The following is a 19,567-nucleotide window of genomic DNA, read 5'->3' as shown; positions in this document are numbered from 1 at the left end:
CAATCTAACTTCACTTCACATGTTAAAGTTTACTTTCAACTTAAATTTACTTTGGTTTTTGAAAAATGTAGGCTAGGCCTATTTTTTGTCAAAGGGCATTAGTCACTACAATGATTGGCCAATTATTCTGGCCAATTATTCTGATTTGGATATTTAATGTCCCATATATCTGGCACATTTCTTAGCCATAAACTCATGTTTAACATCTCTGATTTGGGCTTAATATTGGCCTGCTATGGTTTGGATTTTTGATTCTGTAAGTTACAACCCACAGCTTTTTCTCTTTAATATGACCTTACTATTATTGAAAACCCAATTGCTCTTTCATGTTTAACATCATAACAAGGGACAAATATAAGACAGTTAATTTCTTTGGAATGGCTATATAATACACAAGCAAAACATTCCAAAGTTAATATCTAATACATTTGCCAGGAACTTGTCTCGGCTTTTTCTCAGTAAGTAAAGACTTTGTACTACAAAATATAACTTCATTACCTTAACATGCGATCTTTGGCTTCATACAATCAAGCCAGAACAAAATGTTCACGACTAGGGAAAAAACAACCCTCATGTGCGCACGTGAACGCGCACCGATTTCCCCTGACCAATCAGCTTACAGAGAGCAACCCATCTCTTGTTTGTCCCGTTTCGCTATTCAGACGTTCATTGTCAGTTATGTTACAGAACTGTAAATGAATATAATAAGGTCCGGCGTTTTATTTTTAAGCTTGTTTTCATCTGCGCGTCTTCCTAACAAATTTTAACTTCGTGGTTGCTATGGCTGCGAGTTCGTGCGAGGTTGGTAGGGAGGGAAGTGACGACTGGGGCTGTTGTTGGGACACGTGACTGGAGCTGCACTGATCTGTTTTGACAAGCGGTGGGGAGGGAAGTGAGGAGGGGAGGCAGACTGTAAGCATCACGACTGAGGAGGACTCACTGTTCCTTTCATCTGCATTTCGTCTGAATAATACCATTATCGACCTTTTAGTGTTAGTAGTCAACTGGCCCTTAAATTAGCATCTACTACTGAGTAAACGCTTGTGGGAAACGTTGCCCTCTGTTACGAAGCGTTGGAGTAGAGTCTAACTATTTGTTGTTGGTTTGAAAAGTTCGCAAAGGAAGTCCGCACAGTTGCGTTTCTAACGTTAAATAGATGGCGACGGTTCAAAGGATGTGGATGGATAGAAAGTGGACCATATCCGTCTGATATAACTGGTTTATATTTCGTGAGACAAATGATGCGCTGAATATTATCGTCGTAGCAAAAATAATAATAATACCGAGACCGTCTGTCATCGGAATCGGTCTTTGCAGCTGAGCTGTGGCTACCTGCGCTACATTGGGGGTTGGGATGTTTGGGAGGTCGTCGTCACCAGTGGACGCTTAACTAAACCGTGACGATTAAGTTACTTAACGGTAGTTGTGTTTGCTATCTAGCTAGCTAACACTGCTGAGTTAGCAACCCCTTCGGTTTTAGCAGAGTGTCGTTGTGAGGAGCCGATGTTACAGGAAAGAGGACACAGAAATGCATCGCGACGTAACTATGGTTCAGGTGGCGGAATTTGAGACGAGTTGTATGAGTAGCCAGCTTGCTAGTTAAATGCTAGTAGTTAGATTGGTTACTCGCCAGTAAGCAGACTGACAACTCCATTACCTAACGCTAACTGTAACGGGCTATCAGCTGTCTTTGTGTTAGTCAGTTGGACAATACAGTGCGACTCGATGGAAGCCTACAGTAGCATGCTAACAAAGCAATGCTTTGTTGTTGGGTAGAGGACAGCTGGCACCAACACACAGGCATCAAAGCTGATATTATTGCTTAGCTAATACAGCAGGTCTAAGTCACAGAGGATTTGGGGTTCCAGACACCGGTGTGTTGCTGCCAAGGCTGTGTGTGATAGAAAAAGAAACGACTGAGCAAGAGACCTGCAAGAGACCCTGAAGGCAACCTGATGACACTGGACAACATGAAGTCGGAGCGAGGTATGTGAAGCACTACAGACACAGACACATGTAGAGTAGAATTGATGATCAGTGTGTGTGCAAGCTGTGCATTTCCAGCTTAAGTGGACTGACTGTACCCCTTCCCCTGAGAGAAGAACCAGGCCAGGAACTTATGTAACAGCTGGCCACCCTAGTCACTGGTTATGTGAATTAACAAAGCCTGACCCCAATGAGGACGTGTACACACATTTACTGCTCCAGTTTTGGAAGTGAACACAAATGGCAGTTGTTTCCTTTCTCTATTTCATTTAGCATCAACGTTTTCATTTAGCATCAACATATATCTGCGAGAGCCTCTCATTCCAAATGCTGTTCCCTTTTCCAGTAGCTCTTGTTTTGGCAGTCTCTTGCCAAGGGCTGCTGCAAAATGTTCTTGACATCCACCCTGTTGTGAAAAGCAGGCTCCTGCAGTATGCTCTTCAACCTGTTTACATGTCGCTGTATCTGCAGCAAGAGGTGAAACAGGGACAGAGGGGACACCCTTGTTGGTTTCAGTGTGATTAGGCTAATTTTATAATTACATTCATTTGAAAAGGTTATCTCAGGCTTATCTGTGCCATGGCACAATTACATCATCTTATAAGGTCCTGCATTTTTTACGCTAAATCATTCACTTTGGTTTGTGATCCAGGGCAACAACGGACTTGATCCATTGTCAACAACACAATAGCACCATACTTGTAAGCAGTGAAGAGCCACTGTTCTCTGACATGATGAGATTTGCTGCAGTAAATCAGGGATAGTTTGGGTTTTGAAACTGCAGTCAGACTGCTGAATGGCCTGAGTGGGATTTTTAGAGCACAATATGCTGGTAACGGGACTCCAAAACACACAGTAAACACGTGCCCTATATGGGCCTAGACTTTTAACCCTAGCTTTGCCTTGTCTTGATCGTAGGATCCTCAGGCTTAAAATAGAAGCACTGACCCAGACATCTGTGTGATGTGACAGCTCAGAGTAAAGGGCACACTGACTGACACTGTACACTGCAGTCATAGCCTAATAATGCAGCACAGCATGCTGGGTCAACTGTGAGCAGCAACACGTCTGTTGTATGTTGAAGTATTGTTTGAGGGATAATGATTCCAATTTGGGGATATTGAAATGATTTTAAACCAAAACACTGTATGCTTGCCTTGTATCAGACAAAAAGACTAAAATGCATATTACTACAGCAAGCTTGTTATCCACCCTTCATGGATTGTTGTCACCATGTCAGGATGGTTCTACAGCAGTAACTCCCTGTTTGACTGGCAGTCACGATGGAGCTATTGTTATTTTGCACATGCTGTGCTGTTCTTGTGGTGGAGATACCAGGTTGCTTATAGCCCACACGCCTTCCTTATTTTGCTCTCGCTTCTCTCAGAACGGGACTGCAGTGGTGAAAGAGGCTGTTTATTCAGTAACCTGGACCACAGCAAGTCAAGTTGAGCACAGAACAGGCAATTTCACTGCTCTGATGCTAGATTGAGGGTTCCTAGGAGAGCCAAACTATATTGAGTTTGAATGGGAGTGTTGAACATGTCCAGACATGTGCATCTAACACTAACACTCCTGCAACAAACAACACAGGCTGTAACCTTCTGGTCAGATGGATATGAAAAGTCCAGCCAAGGCTTTGGATGGGTAATTAGGTGATTCAGGCTACATCCACACTAAAACATTTTAGTTTAAAAACACATGTTTAGCTACGTTTCTGAATCGCATCCATGCTACTCACGCATTTCCAAGCACCTAAAACGGAGACATTTGGAAACACTGCTGACCCTGTTTGAGTTAAAGAACTCCGGCTTGTCTCTACGGGCAGAAACGGGAACCTTTGGAATGAACAACACAGACACCCAGGTCAGTCAGACAACATAGTAGTTTGGTTGTAACCTCAGGTAGGGTTGGTAATTTGGCGATGTACTGTAGGTAATTTCATATCTTGAAAACGATATCACTATATATGATGTTTTCTGATCATTCAATAAATAAATAGTCCATATCAAACAACCACACAGTCAAGCCTATTTTTTGTATACTCATGTGTAAATTAAATTCTTGACAAATTATATAATAATACTATAATATAAAAGTACCAAACATTTTCTCATAGAACTTCTCCGGAACTGGTGTTCATTAAATCCAACATATTGATTCCGTATCGTTGCTGATGTTGACCTAAATAAATAGATCCAATATCAGGCTGATGTGACCAATCAAAATTAAGTTTCTTAGTCAGCACTGTAGCAACACCATTTCATAAACTTCTAGAAGAACACGATTATACAGATGTGTAACAGTAACGTTTCTGGAAGAATGTCCTTACATGCATACACTTAAAAATTTGTCTTTTTACAGCTTTATATTATCTTAGACATGAAAGGATGATCCTTGTTGGTTTGATACCATAAGGAATACATATTTAAAACTATAAAACAAAAAGAAGCACTGTTTTCAGTTGGGAACCCTGCATCATAATTGGTATCCAAAACAAGCAGGATCAGTCTCAAGCTCATGATGAAAACAAAGAATTTAGACTTCAGCGTTTTCTTCATGTTTATGCAGCGTCTCTTTGTGGGCCATGCTTTTGTTATAACAGAAGAAGAGGATCACTTATGTTCTGCTCAGGGGCCTAACCAGAGTCATCTGACCCACTTGTTTTTCTGTGAGTTGAGATGTGAGTCAGAATTGTGTGTGTGTGTGTGTGTGTGTGTGTGTGTTTGAGGAGAGAATGAGTGTAGCAATAAGTATGCAAACCAATCACTATTGGCCCTAAAACGTGCTGCTCTGTTGAACCATGTGGCTCAACTTACGGCTTTAACAGGTCCAGTAAAGCGCAGCTATGGACAACCCGGGACCTGTCCACACCAGTTGGGGAAAACATGGCTCGTCATAGCAGGATTCAAACTGTTTCAGCTGAACTGTGGCAACGCTGTGTTTTATTTGTATCCTTAAAGACCTCATTTTGTTTTAGTGTGTTCCCATTACCACATGTAGAAAGGGCAAAGTTTGATCCACAAACCACATTGGAATTGTTTCCACTATAAAAATAGGCTGTTTTTGCTCAACTGCGGTCTTCTTCATTACCAAATCACTGAAGGGGCATTACAAACAAAAAGACATGCAAACATTTGATGGTCGTATGAAGTCAGATGTGGAACTGTATGAGCAATAAGCTAATAATGTTGTCTGAGTGCTTCCTCCATTATGCCCTCAACCACAGATTTACTTCTATCCTCCTTTCAGACACACATTAAACAACCCTTACAATCCTTAGCATTGTGTTCCTGCTCTATGCAATGTTATTTTGTGTGTTTGTATGATGGTGCTTCCTGTTTGGACTCATTAGTCCTTTAAGGAGGAGTTGAATACAAGTTAGCCAACCCCCCTCACCCAATTTACTCCACTGCCTGCCTTCTGCTGTGCGCTCAGCCAGATTACAGCTGCCCTGAGATGTCCCAGCCACATGCCAGCGGATCAGAGTATACACTCTCACTGACGAGAGGCCCAGATAACAAAGCGACATACGCGGTTGTTGTTCTGTACAGCACCTGTCTACTCCTGTGTTTTCTTTTCCTCCTCTGCAATGATTTACCCCATAGCAGGAGGCAGCCGTAACATATGCTCCATAATGTTTTCCCCTGTCTTGATCAACTAATTTATTTTCTAGGTCTCTCTTCTTACGATTTTTAGCTACATCACAACTAGCACTGGTTGGTAGTGTTGTTTTTTTTAAATTCCAAAACACATCCAGTTATTTTTCATCACATGTATGGCATTTGGATTTAAACACAACATACATTGAAAACCATAACTTTGCATTTGATTGCGGTCAGCTAAGGATAATGTGTGTCTACGCATACACATTTTTACATTATGTATTTATTTCATCAACTAGTTTAAGCCAACATAAGTGTATCATCACCTTATTGCCTTTTCAATACAACACCACTGCCATTTGCTGACCCAGCTGTACTGAACATGGATATTGGACTCCCCATTGTACAGCGAGATTTAGAGCTGCCTTTTGCAATGAATACCAATACTGGGTAGTCATTCAGATGTGAATTACAATCCTGACCCCCAGCCTAAATCAATGCTGTTGTGACAGATTTGACTGTAAGTGGCCTAGCCGCTATATGGGATCAAATAGACAGTCCTTCCTGTCCAATAGTGCTCTTGCATAATGCTGGAATATTTTATTTAGCACGCCAACCATTTATCAGGTACACAAGTGCACTGTTACCATATAAATATAGATATGCTAATGCTTAGTTAATACAAGTCATAGTGAGCTATAGCCACATACACCCAACATAAAACCAGGGGTATTTAGTACAGCTACTTTGTATTAAGGCTCAGTGTTAACAAGCTCTACGGACACACAAAAATACACCATGCAGACTTAGTGTTGGACTGGCTAAAGCTGAACGTAGCAGCATGGGTTGCATTTCTGCTGCCAGGGTGTCACAGAGCCAGTGATGTCATTGTATGTGTGCGTCACATCTTCCTGCCCCCGTGGCTCCTCATAGCCAACCAGCAGTCAGCTCTGCAGGAACAGGAAAAACCATCTGGACCTGGTGGTTTTCTCCTGGTAAGGGTGGCGTTGTGGTGTGTACAATGTCTGCCTCTTTCTGCGTATTCAACTTTCACTCTTTATTTCTGTCTTTCTGAGACATATTCAGTGTGTCTTTGGTTATACATTTGATTTGTGTCTCATCATATGTGGTTCTGAATGAAGTAGCTAAAATGTTTAAAGTGCTAACTTGTAGTTTAGGGACTTCCTCTTCATGAACTATTATTTCCTAGTGTCCCACCTGGTGTAAGATAAGTAGATCAGTGCAAGTTATCTGGGGCTAGCTCGCCTTGCTCAGAAACAACATACAAAGAAAAAGCACTCATGCCTGGCATTAATGTTTCTAGTATTCTTTGTCATACTTCGACCATTTCTGTTATTTTATTAACTAAGAAACCAAAATGACAGCTTTTTCTTTTTTACTTTCAGCAGTATTTGCACAGAAGCAAATTTGTGATTGTTTCTATTCTGCAAGTTTGTAAGGAGGAAAGACCTTGTACAGGCAATTGTGCATCTATCTGAACTTGAAACAACTTTCCCCACTTCACTGGTCTTTTTTTACCTATCCTATCCTTTCTCTCCCCTCCCTTTTTCTCTCCTGTCCTCCAAATCACATCGCATAGACTATAGCTACTGTAACACCCCAGCATATAACACCTCCACCACCACCATCTGCTGATAATATCTTGACAAAAAGCATATTGACAGAAATAGAGCTTGGTTGACTTATCAAAAACACAAGAATGAAATAGGTAGGCCAATAGCAGGGCCTGGCAGATTTAGCAGAACACTTATATTGATTGCTGGATGAAGACATTAAACCCTTGGCTGTCGGTAGTGTTGCTAGAGCACAACAGCAACAAAATTCCTTTTAAATTAATAAAGAAACTAGTCCCTTGTCAGTTACAGATTACCCAAAACTGGTTAAAGTTGCTATTGACAGACAGTCTGACTCTGAAGGGGCTTGACCCCTATTAAGCTTTTAAGGTCTGTTAGCAGGCACCACACATCTTTGGTTGCAAGGAGTGTTTTGCAAGTCTGCACATAAATCAGTCTCATACACCAGAGTAAATCTTCTATCTCGCTATAGGTAATTTCATATATTGATAACGATGTATATTACAAGATAGCATTCAATACATAAATTAGAATGGCTCCCGGGCATTGCAGACCTCCGCCAGAGCCAATAAGCTCCACAGCTAAATCAACATGGCAAAAGACGTCTACTGCATTTTTTTTCTTATACATTGCACATAGACGTCCGTCTTTGTGGGGTCAGTGATCCTCAGTTTTCTTTCAGACCATAGGAGAACGCTCCGCTGCAATTGAGCTTCACAAATGCGTGAAGAAATGGAGCTTGTTTGAACTCTGTGAAGAGCCATGCTACCGAAAAACCTTAGACAAACAGACAAACCAAACCGAAAACCCGACCTCCTTTGTAATAATCTACACAAAATAACCACATGGTAAAGCCTATTTTTGTTCACTCCTGTGTGAATTAAATACTTGACAAATGAAAAAAAACAAAAAGAGTATTTTCTCATTTTTATTAAGAAACAATATAGCAAAATATATTATGTATATTATACTTTATTTGACAGGACAGCTGAAGAAATGAAAGGACAGAGAGGGGGAACAACATGCAGCAAAGGGCCGCAGGTCTTAGTCGAACCCGGGCCCACTGCGTTGAGGAGTAAACCTCTATATATGGATGCCTGCTCTACTAACTGAGCTACCCGGGCGCCAACGTTACACATTTTCACATACTTTTGCTGATATATATTGTCATATTGCCCAACCCTACACCAGTTCGAAACACAACACACATCTCACCGGTCTCTGTTCCCATGCTGACAATGTGCTGTTGCGGACTAAAAGTACCTCAGGGGCTCACTGTGGAGGCATTAAGCACATTGTTTATTAACAAGAGTGAGGTTAAGTTAATTTGAGACTCATCACAACTATCACCTTTCCTTTTCTCCATTGTCTCATCACTTTCAGGCTTCTTTGGACAACTGGTCTGTACTGGTAAACTGGCTTAATTTGTTTTCCCTTTTACGCAGCTGTTTTTTTTTTTAGTAGCAGCGTTTTTGATGTGGAAACATGCTATTAATAAATGCTGTTTTTGAACTCGGGGTCAATGAGTTTTAACTTTGAGTTTAGCAAGTCCTGACAATAGAAGGTTCTATACAATAAATACATTAAGTATAATATAGTAATGAAAGGTGAGAAGCAACCTAATGGAGAGAAAGTGAACAAGAGCTGTTTGATGGCCTTTTAATGGCAGATTAATCATTCAGTACAAGAATTAGGTGAGGGTTTCCTTTTCCTAGCCAACTTTAGACTTGGCCTTGTGCTTCTTTACCCAAGCGTTTCATTCCAGTCACTAACCACCTCGATGTGCCTTGTCATGTGGCCCTACGAGCTACACTGGTCGGGCCACTTGATTCGGATTCCCCTTTGTAGAAATTGAAGGCGTAAATATACACGCCAATTTTCTCAAGTTTTCTTTCTTTTTTCGCTAACTTTTGTTGTCCGTACGCATTTTGAGCTGTCCGCGTGTATGTCCACACTGTATACAGCGGACGTAAACATACACGCCACTTGCCGTGTTATCGCGCGAAGAAAGCGATGGTTGAGTTTAGGAAACGTGACACGCGGTTGGGTTTAGAAAAACCTGGTCTCCTGGGTGAAAGCCCTGTGTTTTACCCATCCACCACCAGATTTTTTACCCTTTCATACTACCCACTACGGCATGAATTCACACGCTATCAAAGGTAATGTAAGTCAATGGAGGCCAAACAGCGTGATAAACACGCTAAAAAGCTGGTATGCGTGTTGATGACACGCCAACAATGGCATATGAATTGCCGTGTCACACATGTACGCCATTTCATGAGATCAGTCTGGCACTGGAGAGGTCAAATGCCCGTTCATTTATGTTGAACAGGGTGGCTTTGGTTACAAAGAAAGGCTATTGTGTCTTACTGCCCTAGTGTCCTGTAGATACCATCATTCAGCTTGCTGAAATTTAAACTGTTATAGTAAAGATTAAGTGACAGATGTTGCCATTATGGAGATAAGAATTGTTCAAGGAGACCCCGTCCATGCACACAGTTAAATGAAGTGGCACACAGAGTAACATTTTCTAGAATGAAATATCATTTTGAAAATGTCATTCTAATAAAGAAACCTTGATGTTGTTTTTGCCTTCTTGCCAATATTGTAAATACTGTTAAAATGTGCATTCACTGCTTTGTGGCCTTTCTATAAAATATTTTTCTCCATATAGTATACATTGTTCAGCCTATTTTAAGCAGTACTGGGTTCTGGAGACTGGCTCTATTATCTTCTATTTTAGTAATTCCCACTTTGCCCACCTTGACCAATACTGCTGTTCTCACTCGACTCCATGTTGCATAACAGGTGTTCGTTAGACAATGAGTTTGCAAAGGACCACTCTTGCCTGAATAACAAGGGCTTAGGTGCCCTAGCTACAATATGTGCGAGTAAGGTGAGAGAATGCACTGTGGGGGCTTTAACAAACCTTAGGTCACTGCATCTGAAGATCATTTTTCTGTCATTTCAGGAAAGATGAGAGGCAGATTAGGAGAGTAGTTTGATGAATTGTTATGAACAAGTAAATGTTACACACTTTAGTCCCTTTTAGCAACAAGTATGCTTACCACATTGAGGATTCATAGTTCTTTTTTAAATCTCTTGAAAGTTTACAGCATACAAACTTTTTTTTAAAGCTTCACTCTGCTTGACATTTACTCAGCCTAATGTATTCACACCTTGAAGCTGCCCAGTGCAACCACTCTTCCTCTTTTAGCCACCAAGCCACTCATCTGAATAATAGGGGATTTAAGTAGCTTATCAAGGACTCCAGTTGCTATGGTTGTTGAAGATAAAGAGTGCATACTGGTATCTCATCCCTTACCTAGAATGCTTGAGCAGGTCTGAGATTTCCATTTACACCTTTTGTGATCAGGAGCTGCCAGAGAATATGCAGGTTTTGGTCTGATTCAAATGATATACCAGCTGATTTTACCATGCTTTACCAGCTGGTTTTACCAATCTTAAACCAGTTTAAGTAAATGTGTGCTTCTCACTGAAATCAGCTGGCACAGTGTGTTTTCCTTCAACCATGGTTACCTAACCATGATGTTGTTACTGGTGCTTTCATCATACAGAAATGACCTAATACTGTAAGAAGTTGGAACAGCACAAGTGGCTTAAGGGGGATTTTGGTGCATGAACTCAACAAATGTTTATTGCAGTAAGTGTGAGTTTAAACTGCATGAACTACTAATGCCACATACCTGATTTCAAAAGAAATATATTTTGCCCAATAGCTATGTACCAAAAATGTACAGAAATATGTCTTGTAAACCTTTACGTGTGTTATAAAGTTGTCTTGTAAACTCTTACCAGAAAGGTGCATGGAGAAGAGAGACAAAGACATCAACAACCAAGTGAAAGAAGTACTAATTAATAGACATAGCACACAGCTGTCTTAAATCAGGTCCTAGCTCAGACAGAGCTGAGATGAGTTTTGTCTGTTAAGTGCTTATGCCTCATGATGAAAACTTTTTTCCAGAGGCTCAGAGCTTGTTTACCATGTGACTTCACTAGAATTCAAGTTGCTCAGCTTCTAAACAACAGCTTTCTTCATGGCTGACAATGATGGGTGTGTGAGAGAGAGAGAGAGAGCAAGGTGGTGTGTCAGTCTGGGTTGAGTGTGTGTGTGTGTTGTGTAGTGGGAGAATAATAGCAGCTGAGTTCACAAAACAGAAGAAGGGTTCTCCTCAGCTGGAACTGAACTAACGTCTCTTAGCCAATCAGGGCTTGTTGCTACGTGCGTTGTGAATCTACCCCTCTGTGTTGCAGAGTGGGAGAGAGAGAGAGACACACACACACACACACACACACACACACACACACACACACTATAGACCTAAAGTCCACAATAATCTATGAAGAAACACTTCAGTTAGTCTAGTGGGAGGAAGCTGGAAAGGTTATGAGAACCCTGACTATATCAAAACTTTCTGGTACTAAGTAGTGATTGACAGACAAAGGCCGTTGACGAGTGACATATGCTGACAGCCAATTTAAAATTAGAAATTAAAATGTCACGTTTGTTAGAAGTAAATTAAAACAAATGTGATTCATTTGGGCCCATCAAACTGAATCTGAATTAGCTCTTCCTTACCAGTAATCCCTACCATTCTTTAAAGTCTTTTGACAAAAAGATGCCAGTTTCTGGGCCGACTTCGCCACCACTTCCAGTGTTTTTAATGTTGTAACACAAGGCAGACAAAACAGGAAAGGTGATCTGGCAGTGATGTGTGATTCATGTTGTGAAACACTATGGAAACACAGCTGACCCTGTTATTACCATTTTAATTTAGCAACAATCCTCACCTGCTTTCCAACAAGGAAGGAGAACAAAAGATAAAAGAGTGAGAAATGCTTACAATAACACAACCAGAAAGCGAAAGAGACACAACCAGAAAGTCTTAAGAGACACACAATGGGCAGTCTCTGTGTACAACACAAGGACATGGTATACACTCAGAGAACAACAGACATGCTTTAACACAAAACAGTTGTGCTGTATATTCATGTCACACATGCACTCCCAAGCACAACAGGAGCATTAATTGTCTTGAAACACTTTCTTGTCGAGCTGTAACTCACTGTCATACAAAGACGCATATTAGTGCAGCTCATTCTTACACACACTGTTCAATCACCGTGACAGGAATGTTTAACACAATGTCTCTGTTGCCTTGGTAACACTTGTATCCCCTTTTCTTCCCTGGTGAACAGTTGTGATCGTTGATCACCGTTCTCCTGTTGTCCCAGGTCAGTCAGTCAGGAGAGAAATCACTGAGGCCACGTATCCCCTTTCCTTTACTGCAAAAACTCCTTCTATATTGGGACTTAAAAGGGACAAGTGGGCTGTAGTGCTTTGCCACAACGCTCAGTAAATTGTTTCTAATTGGTACCGCAGTTTCAACTTTCACTGGAAAATTAGCAATATTGAAACATTTAACACCCACATAAGTGCATTATAAGTGGATGTTTTGTTTAAATCTACAAATGTACTCAGCATATTAGCTAAATGTTATGTCCGAATCTCTGCCATTTTGATAGTCTATTAACTCTTGTGCTTTTGCAGTAGCTTGTGGGGTTAATGTTTTCCTCAGACATACTGTACTTAGCAAAGTTGTAATTATTTTTTATTTTGAAATTATCTAGAATGTCTTTTTTCACTGAGAATAACTCAGGTGTTGAGATCGCGTATGGTTTTAAGCTTCTTATTTTTAGTTGGCCCACATGTTTTTGACATAGGAAGTTACAACACAATATGACTTAAAGTCATGACTACACCATTGCTAGACAGCTGTCAAAAACGGACACCGCAAGACTTCTCCTTGGTCTGTTCTCAAAAATGTCGACTGTCTTTTAAAACCATTATGAGGAAGATGAAAAGATTAGACAAGAGCGGTAGTCATATTACCTCAGAACTATTAGAATTTGAACCCAAGTTGTAAATACAGTGTACAGAAGATTGGCGGAAAATGACTAGATGTTACCATGAAATCTGATAAAAACAAACAATATGCTTGTATAAAAAAACTCATCTATTGTGGGAATCTGTAGGTACCATATCACTTGAATTTCTTAAAACAGTGTTACAGAAGCACTACATATCCTGAATAGCAGATGAAGTTATGACAATGAATATTTAGAACGTAATAGAGTTGGCTGTTCTTTATGCACCAAATTGTATTATTGTACAGTTTGCCTCAAACATACACACATATGTACGTATAGAGTGCATGGATGGATACAGTACATGCTGAGGGTTAAATGCTTGCTCTGATGTAGCTTTAAGCCCGTGACACACTAACTTAATAATTGTCCGTCGGACAGTCTGGCGAGGTCGGTGACTTGAGTCTGTTTGGTGTGTTCCATGCCATCGTCCGTTGGAGGGGCCGGCGACCTTATTTTTGGCCGACCCGACATGCTCATTCGGAAGGCGGGCACTGCTGGCAGTCAGACTCAAATGACCAATCTGATTGGTAGAGTGCTAACACGGAAACGTTGAGTGGGATGAGCGTGAATAGAGTCTTTCAAAATCTGACTTAAATCTTTTAAACGGACCTTTGTCGATGAAATGAAGACTGATTCAGCAACTGCATGGCCCATTTCTTGCTTAAACTGTTTTCAGAAACACGTTTTGGTGAACTAATTTAGTAAAATATGAGATCGTATTCTGAACAAGCCGCCATGACAGGCTGGGTTTGAATTTCCAGATAAACCAGACCCACGTGACATGTTTGTCCAGTCAGCTGCCAGTTTTCATTTTTGGGCGACAATACACATTAGCACCGCCTGCTGTTATGGAGATGTATAACGTCTCATCGTAACACATCTCCACTCGGAGAGTCTGATAAGTCCAACTGCCTTTTCTGCAGAGGGTCGGCTGTCTTGGTTGGTGTGTCAGTGGCTTTAGCTTTGTCTTTTTAGGCCTGGAGTTTTATTGTTGTACATATTTCAGGATATATATTTGGAACCACACTCATCTTCTATGAGCAAGCAGTTGTAATCCTTTAGATGTATAGGGAAAGGAAATGCAGTTTAGTTAGTCTTGCAGAGCAGCTGTTCTCCAAATATAGTCACACTGCAGAACTAGCTGTGAAATAGGAAAGACGGCATTGCATTGCAATTCCCATGGTGGCAAAAAACAGTGACCAGAGCTGCTGACATTTTAAATCTGCCACCTGCTTTGCTACTTTTATTACAAGCATTTTATTACTTTTAAACGGGCTATGTGCTTTTCATAGTCTTGGGATAGCTAGATGGGGGCACCAGGTAGCCTTCAGAAGCCCAGCTAGGTGGATTTTAGGGGGGCTTCTTCTGTTTTGATATAATCCATCAGCTATTTGTGCTAGGCTTTGGGAAGGGTTAGCTTAGCCTACCAACTAGTACGTAGAAATCAAAAGAGCTCAGTAAGACATATAAGTCAGCATTTAAGCAAATAACTGGCTGGTTCTTATAGTTTTTGCAATATTTGTTATTGTAAAATAGTATATGTGTATATTTATAGTGTATGTCTTCAGGCATTTACCGCATGAGCTTTTTTTTTTTTAATATGATCGATGCTGGCAGACACCATCACATCCTCTCATAATTGATTGTAAGAATCTACTCTTTTAAAATCAGAGAAAAAGGAAAAAGAAACTAAAAAGGAGAGCTACAAAGATGTGTCTATACTTATCTCCCCGGGGGCTGCAGTGAAGAGATTTAGCATGGAAATGTGTGTGTGTGTGTGTGTGTGTGTGTGTGTGTGATATGATAGGAATGTTCTATTCAATCACGATGCCCTAAAGAATGTGTGTGTGAGAGCTGCACAATTCTTGATGAGAGTCTTACATTTTGGAACTTACCATCTAATCTTCCTAAGCCAATGATAATACACTGTTATGCAGCTTTATTGCATCAGCTTTGTTTTATTGTTTTTTGTGGTTACTTTTGTTGATGCTCAAATTATGGTAAAACTGTATGAACATTCATACATTTAAATGCGTTTGACTCTTCATCCAACAAAGTCTTCCACAACAGAATAATAATAGGAACTGGTGTTAAATTTAGCTTTTGTTTATACCTATGCACAATGAAGGGAAGTGTCAGAGATGAGAAGTGCTTTGTTTGTTGCAACTGATATTCCTGTTGATGCAAATATGGCAGAATCGTTGAAAGACTTTGCGTAGAGGTATGAATCAAAATTGCAGCTCCGTGGCCGGGTTGGCTCAGCGGGTAGAGCAGGCGCACATGTACTTTGAGTTGTATGCCTCGACACAGAGGTCAAGGGTTAGAATCCAAACGGTGACAATTTCCTGCATGTCTTTCCCCTCTCTCTTCCCTTTCTCACCTAGCTGTCCGGTCAAAAAAATTAAAGGCGGAAAAGCCCCAAAAAATAATCTTAAAAAAAAAAGACAAATTGCAGCAGCAACATTACGTTGCCCTGTTGTACCATATGTACATTACATATGGATGCATGTCCATGCATGATTCAAAGTCAGGTCATTATTACAACACCACAATCGTGCGATTTGCAAGTGTTTGCACCGAGTTGTTTCCCAATGAGGAAATTTGGTGCTGTTCCTGATCAGAATGAGGAATTTGCAGTTGGGAAGGTTGAATCTTTTACTGTTTAGTTCCATTTAGAAAGAGCCAGATATCATTGTGTGTTAAGCTGACACACGTCAGCAAGCTCAGAAGATTGCTGCCACTGGTACGCTGAAGCTGCCTTAAAATGCCTCTTTACTCACAGCCTCAAATGTCTTAAATAAATCATATCAACTTCAAACCCCCAAATGGTTTTGAACAAAGACATAAAGTTAGCATTTTAGGTCCTTGCTACATTGTCTTTAATTAAGGAATTGATCCAGTTATCTTAGTTCTCTTAGTTTTGTCATGTTTTCATCTTTTGAAAATGGACTCATCCCCAGTGGAGCAGTTAGGGGCTTTAGTATCTTGCCAAGTTATTTATTTACTTTCACAGCCAATCTTGCCCACTGTTTGAACTGGACCGAAGCAGTTGCAAGTGTACTAGCCATTCTTTAAATTGTTTATTTTTTTCACACCTTTAAATTAATTTGATTTTTAGGCTTGTATATTTGTATATCACATGTGTGTAGACCTTTTCTCTTTCCCATATGTTTTGTCTATCCATGGTTGCTGCCCTGTAGTAGGCTATTTTATCTGATATGTCTGTGTGTTACACTTAGTCTTTGATCAACAGTGTTGTGTTCCTGCTGAGACTTTGATCTGTGACTCTTGCTTTTCTCCTCTGCTGCTGGCTTTTGTCTCTCCAGTCCCCCAACACAGGCACATCGCTAATGAAGAAAGACTAGCAAGAGTCTAGCTGTTTTCTCTGCTTCATTCACAGAGGAGGTGTTTTTTCTCATATGGCTACTTGCACAGTATTTCAGTTTGCTGTGAGTATATGTGGTTGAATGTTTGAGTGTATGTGCAGAAAGCAGAGCAGCTTTTGCTATAGAAAGAGGGCCAACCATGCAGTGATTGTGTGGCCACAGTACACAGATTAATGGGTCAGATCATACGAATGTTTGTGTCTGTCTCCCACTTTGTGCCACTCTCTCTCCTTCTCTCCATCTTCCCATCTGTCCCTCTGTCAACAGACACGCTGCATACTGCGTGCAAAATGTGAACATTTAATCCAGCAAAATGTATTTAACTTACAAGCTTCAGAATCACCATCACTGTCATAAACACCAGGAATTGGCATGTAAGACTTCTTCAGTCACCTCTCTGACAGGTTTTAGGTAATGATAAATCACTCCGAAGTGTGTGTCAATGTGTACCATGCTGTGTTTACTCTGAACACTGTGACTGCTACCAAGGCTGACCACTCCACTCTTGTCCTCTAGGCCTTTTTCCATCCCACATGACCTATACTAAACTGTTGGCCAAAGGACACAGAGACAGCTGAGGTGTGTGTGTGTGTGTGTGTGTGTGTGTGTGTGTGTGTGTGTGTGTGTGTGTGTGTGTGTGTGTGTGTGTGTGTGTGTGTGTGTGTGTGTGTGTGTGTGTGTGTGTGTGTGTGTGTGTGTGTGTGTGTGTGTGTGTGTGTGTGTGTGTGTGTGTGTGTGTGTGTGTGCCTGTTTGTGGGACTCCTGCTGCACTTTGTGGCAGGTCACAGGTCTAAAAATAAGACGCCTGGACTTAAATTCGACCTGTTACATAATTCACATCACACATTATTGAGAGATGGAGGAGAGTGGTCACACGCACATGAAAAAGACACAAATCAATGTTTCATTGTCTGTTATATACTTGGGTTTGGGTTCGTAAAGTGCAGGATGTATCAGCAAAGCCCCTTAAACAGCGGAACTAAACCTGATTATTTTTTCTGATTTAAATGTTTTTTTCTGTTTGCATTTCTCAAGCATTCTTAGAAGTTGCTATGGTACTTCTCTAACTGAATGCATGGGCCCAGTAGAGTTACCACTGGGTTTGACTAGAAACAGACTAAATTACATCATGTACAAGCAGTGCAGACAAAGAGACCCAAGGCTCAAAACAAATGGGAGAAAGAGAGAAAATACGCAAGTTGCACATGTATTCAAATAGTACAAATATAGATTGATGAGAGCCATATTTTCAAGAGATGGAGAGGTGTGATTGGATTGGTCACGGATCCATGGGAAAGAGAGGAGGAGGGGACAAAAAGCAGAAATCAGGAGTGAACATTGAACCCTTCTTGTGAGGCTTAATGATTGCTAAACAATCCAGATTGTTACATAAATCCTAAATTACATTAACTGTTTGTTCCAAAAGTATGGATTAAAAACATTACAGAGGAAAGTGAATGGACTCTGATTCCTGCGTCAAGGTGAAATAACACTTTTTTTTCTTAAATATTACAATCAGAATGTTTGTATTGATAACTTCAAGTTGTTGAAAAAGGACAAAACTAGCTCTCAATTCTGTAAAAGTGCTTCTGCATTTTGAATGCATCTCTCTCTTTTAATGTCTATGGAAAGGTTTCCTACTTATCTGCCTTTTATGTCTTGAATCCTGATTTTGTGTGTGTGTGTGTGTGTGTGTGTGTGTGTGTGTGTGTGTGTGTGTGTGTGTGTGTGTGTGTGTGTGTGTGTGTGTGTGTGTGTGTGTGTGTGTGTGTGTGTGTGTGTGTGTGTGTGTGTGTGTGTGTGTGTGTGTGTGTGTGTGTGTGTGTGTGTGTGTGTGTGTGTGTGTGTGTGTGTGTGTGTGTGTGTGTGTGTGTGTTTTATTCAATCACGCCCTAAAGAATGACGGCTCTCATCTATGGGCAGGGCTCCTTAACCAAAGCCTCCATTACTAGTCCTTTGTTCTGCACTTTGTGTGTGTGTGCCTGTTTTCAGTGTGTTCATATGTCTGAAGATGGTGCCTATTTATCACTGCCTTCATATGTGTTTTTGTTATATGTGCTCTAGGCAAGTATTCCTGGGTTAGCCTTTCTTAGGAAGCAGCAATTTGACACCCACTGCACACACATGACTAGGACTCTGTGTGTACATTTGTCTGTGTGTGCAGTGTGTTTATGTGTTGAAGGGAGAGTATATGTTGAACTCCCCGCTCTGATGCTGTTTTCCGCTGCTCCCCTAATCACTCTTTTACCTCCCCCTTTAAGCTATCCATGCTTCCTTTCTCTATTGCTCCTTGCCTCTTTCATGGAGTGTCACCTTTAGCCCAAATCCCCTGATAGGACCAGGAACGGGAGCCTCTCCCAGTGCGGACTAGGAATATATATCAACTGCAACACACTGCTATATTTTCAGTGCATTCAAGCCAACCATCATGTAAAGGTGATGGACTCTGTGACCTTTGTCATATATTCCTCCCTCTGGTCTGTCTATGGCTCCCTTTCCTCTCTAACTGTTGGTCTCTTGCTGCCTTTGTTCAAGCTTTTCCGATTCTACCCCATGAAGAAAAGGAGATTGTCCCTGAACATAGCCTCCATCTCTTTCACCCTGCAGTCATTCAGCCTACAACCCCCCTCCCTCATCCCCCCTCCCTCCTCATGTTTTGTGTTGGACTGCGCCTCTCTCCACGTGCAGCAGCAGCTCAGAGGCATGTAGGAGGAGTTCCCTGAGAGGAATGTGCGTGACTGGTTGGCTGACTGCAATACACATACAACAGCCGCTCGTAGCTCACACTTCTGCAGAGCCAGCTGAGAGGGACTCTATTCAAGCCAGCCTGGCTCTGGTGGGAGGAGGACAGGGTGTGTGTATTTTATATTTCTAGCCTTATGAGGACCTGACATCCTCAAAAATGATTAAAACATAAAAGGTATCCACGTAACTGTGACCTACTATTTGTTTGAATTTAATTTAAATGAAGACAGGAGGAGAGATTGAGATTGTAGGGCAGGCACCTTATGTACGACATTGTTTTTGCTTGTGTGCTGTAAAG

The 19,567-nt window shown here is 41.0% G+C and overlaps 1 protein-coding gene across 2 annotated transcripts in view; it reads left to right on the top strand.

The window, feature by feature from the left end:
• The first annotated feature begins 651 nt into the window (after positions 1 to 651).
• The window catches only part of fam214a (family with sequence similarity 214 member A), a 29,887-nt gene continuing 10,971 nt past the window's right edge, over positions 652 to 19,567 (top strand). The window contains exon 1 of one of the 2 annotated variants that reach the window (XM_034874060.1): positions 652 to 1,986. In XM_034874060.1, coding sequence (XP_034729951.1) covers positions 1,956 to 1,986 — 31 coding nt within the window. In that variant the 5' untranslated portion in view covers positions 652 to 1,955. Of the gene's footprint in view, positions 1,987 to 19,237; positions 19,377 to 19,567 lie in introns of those variants that run through there. The other variant, XM_034874052.1, reaches the window with a different exon arrangement.

Source organism: Etheostoma cragini, chromosome 1 (genome assembly GCF_013103735.1).
Source record: "Etheostoma cragini isolate CJK2018 chromosome 1, CSU_Ecrag_1.0, whole genome shotgun sequence".
Lineage (NCBI taxonomy): Eukaryota > Metazoa > Chordata > Actinopteri > Perciformes > Percidae > Etheostoma > Etheostoma cragini.
The sequence above is the reverse complement of the archived record's forward strand: the minus strand, read 5'-3'. Positions and strand labels throughout refer to the sequence as shown.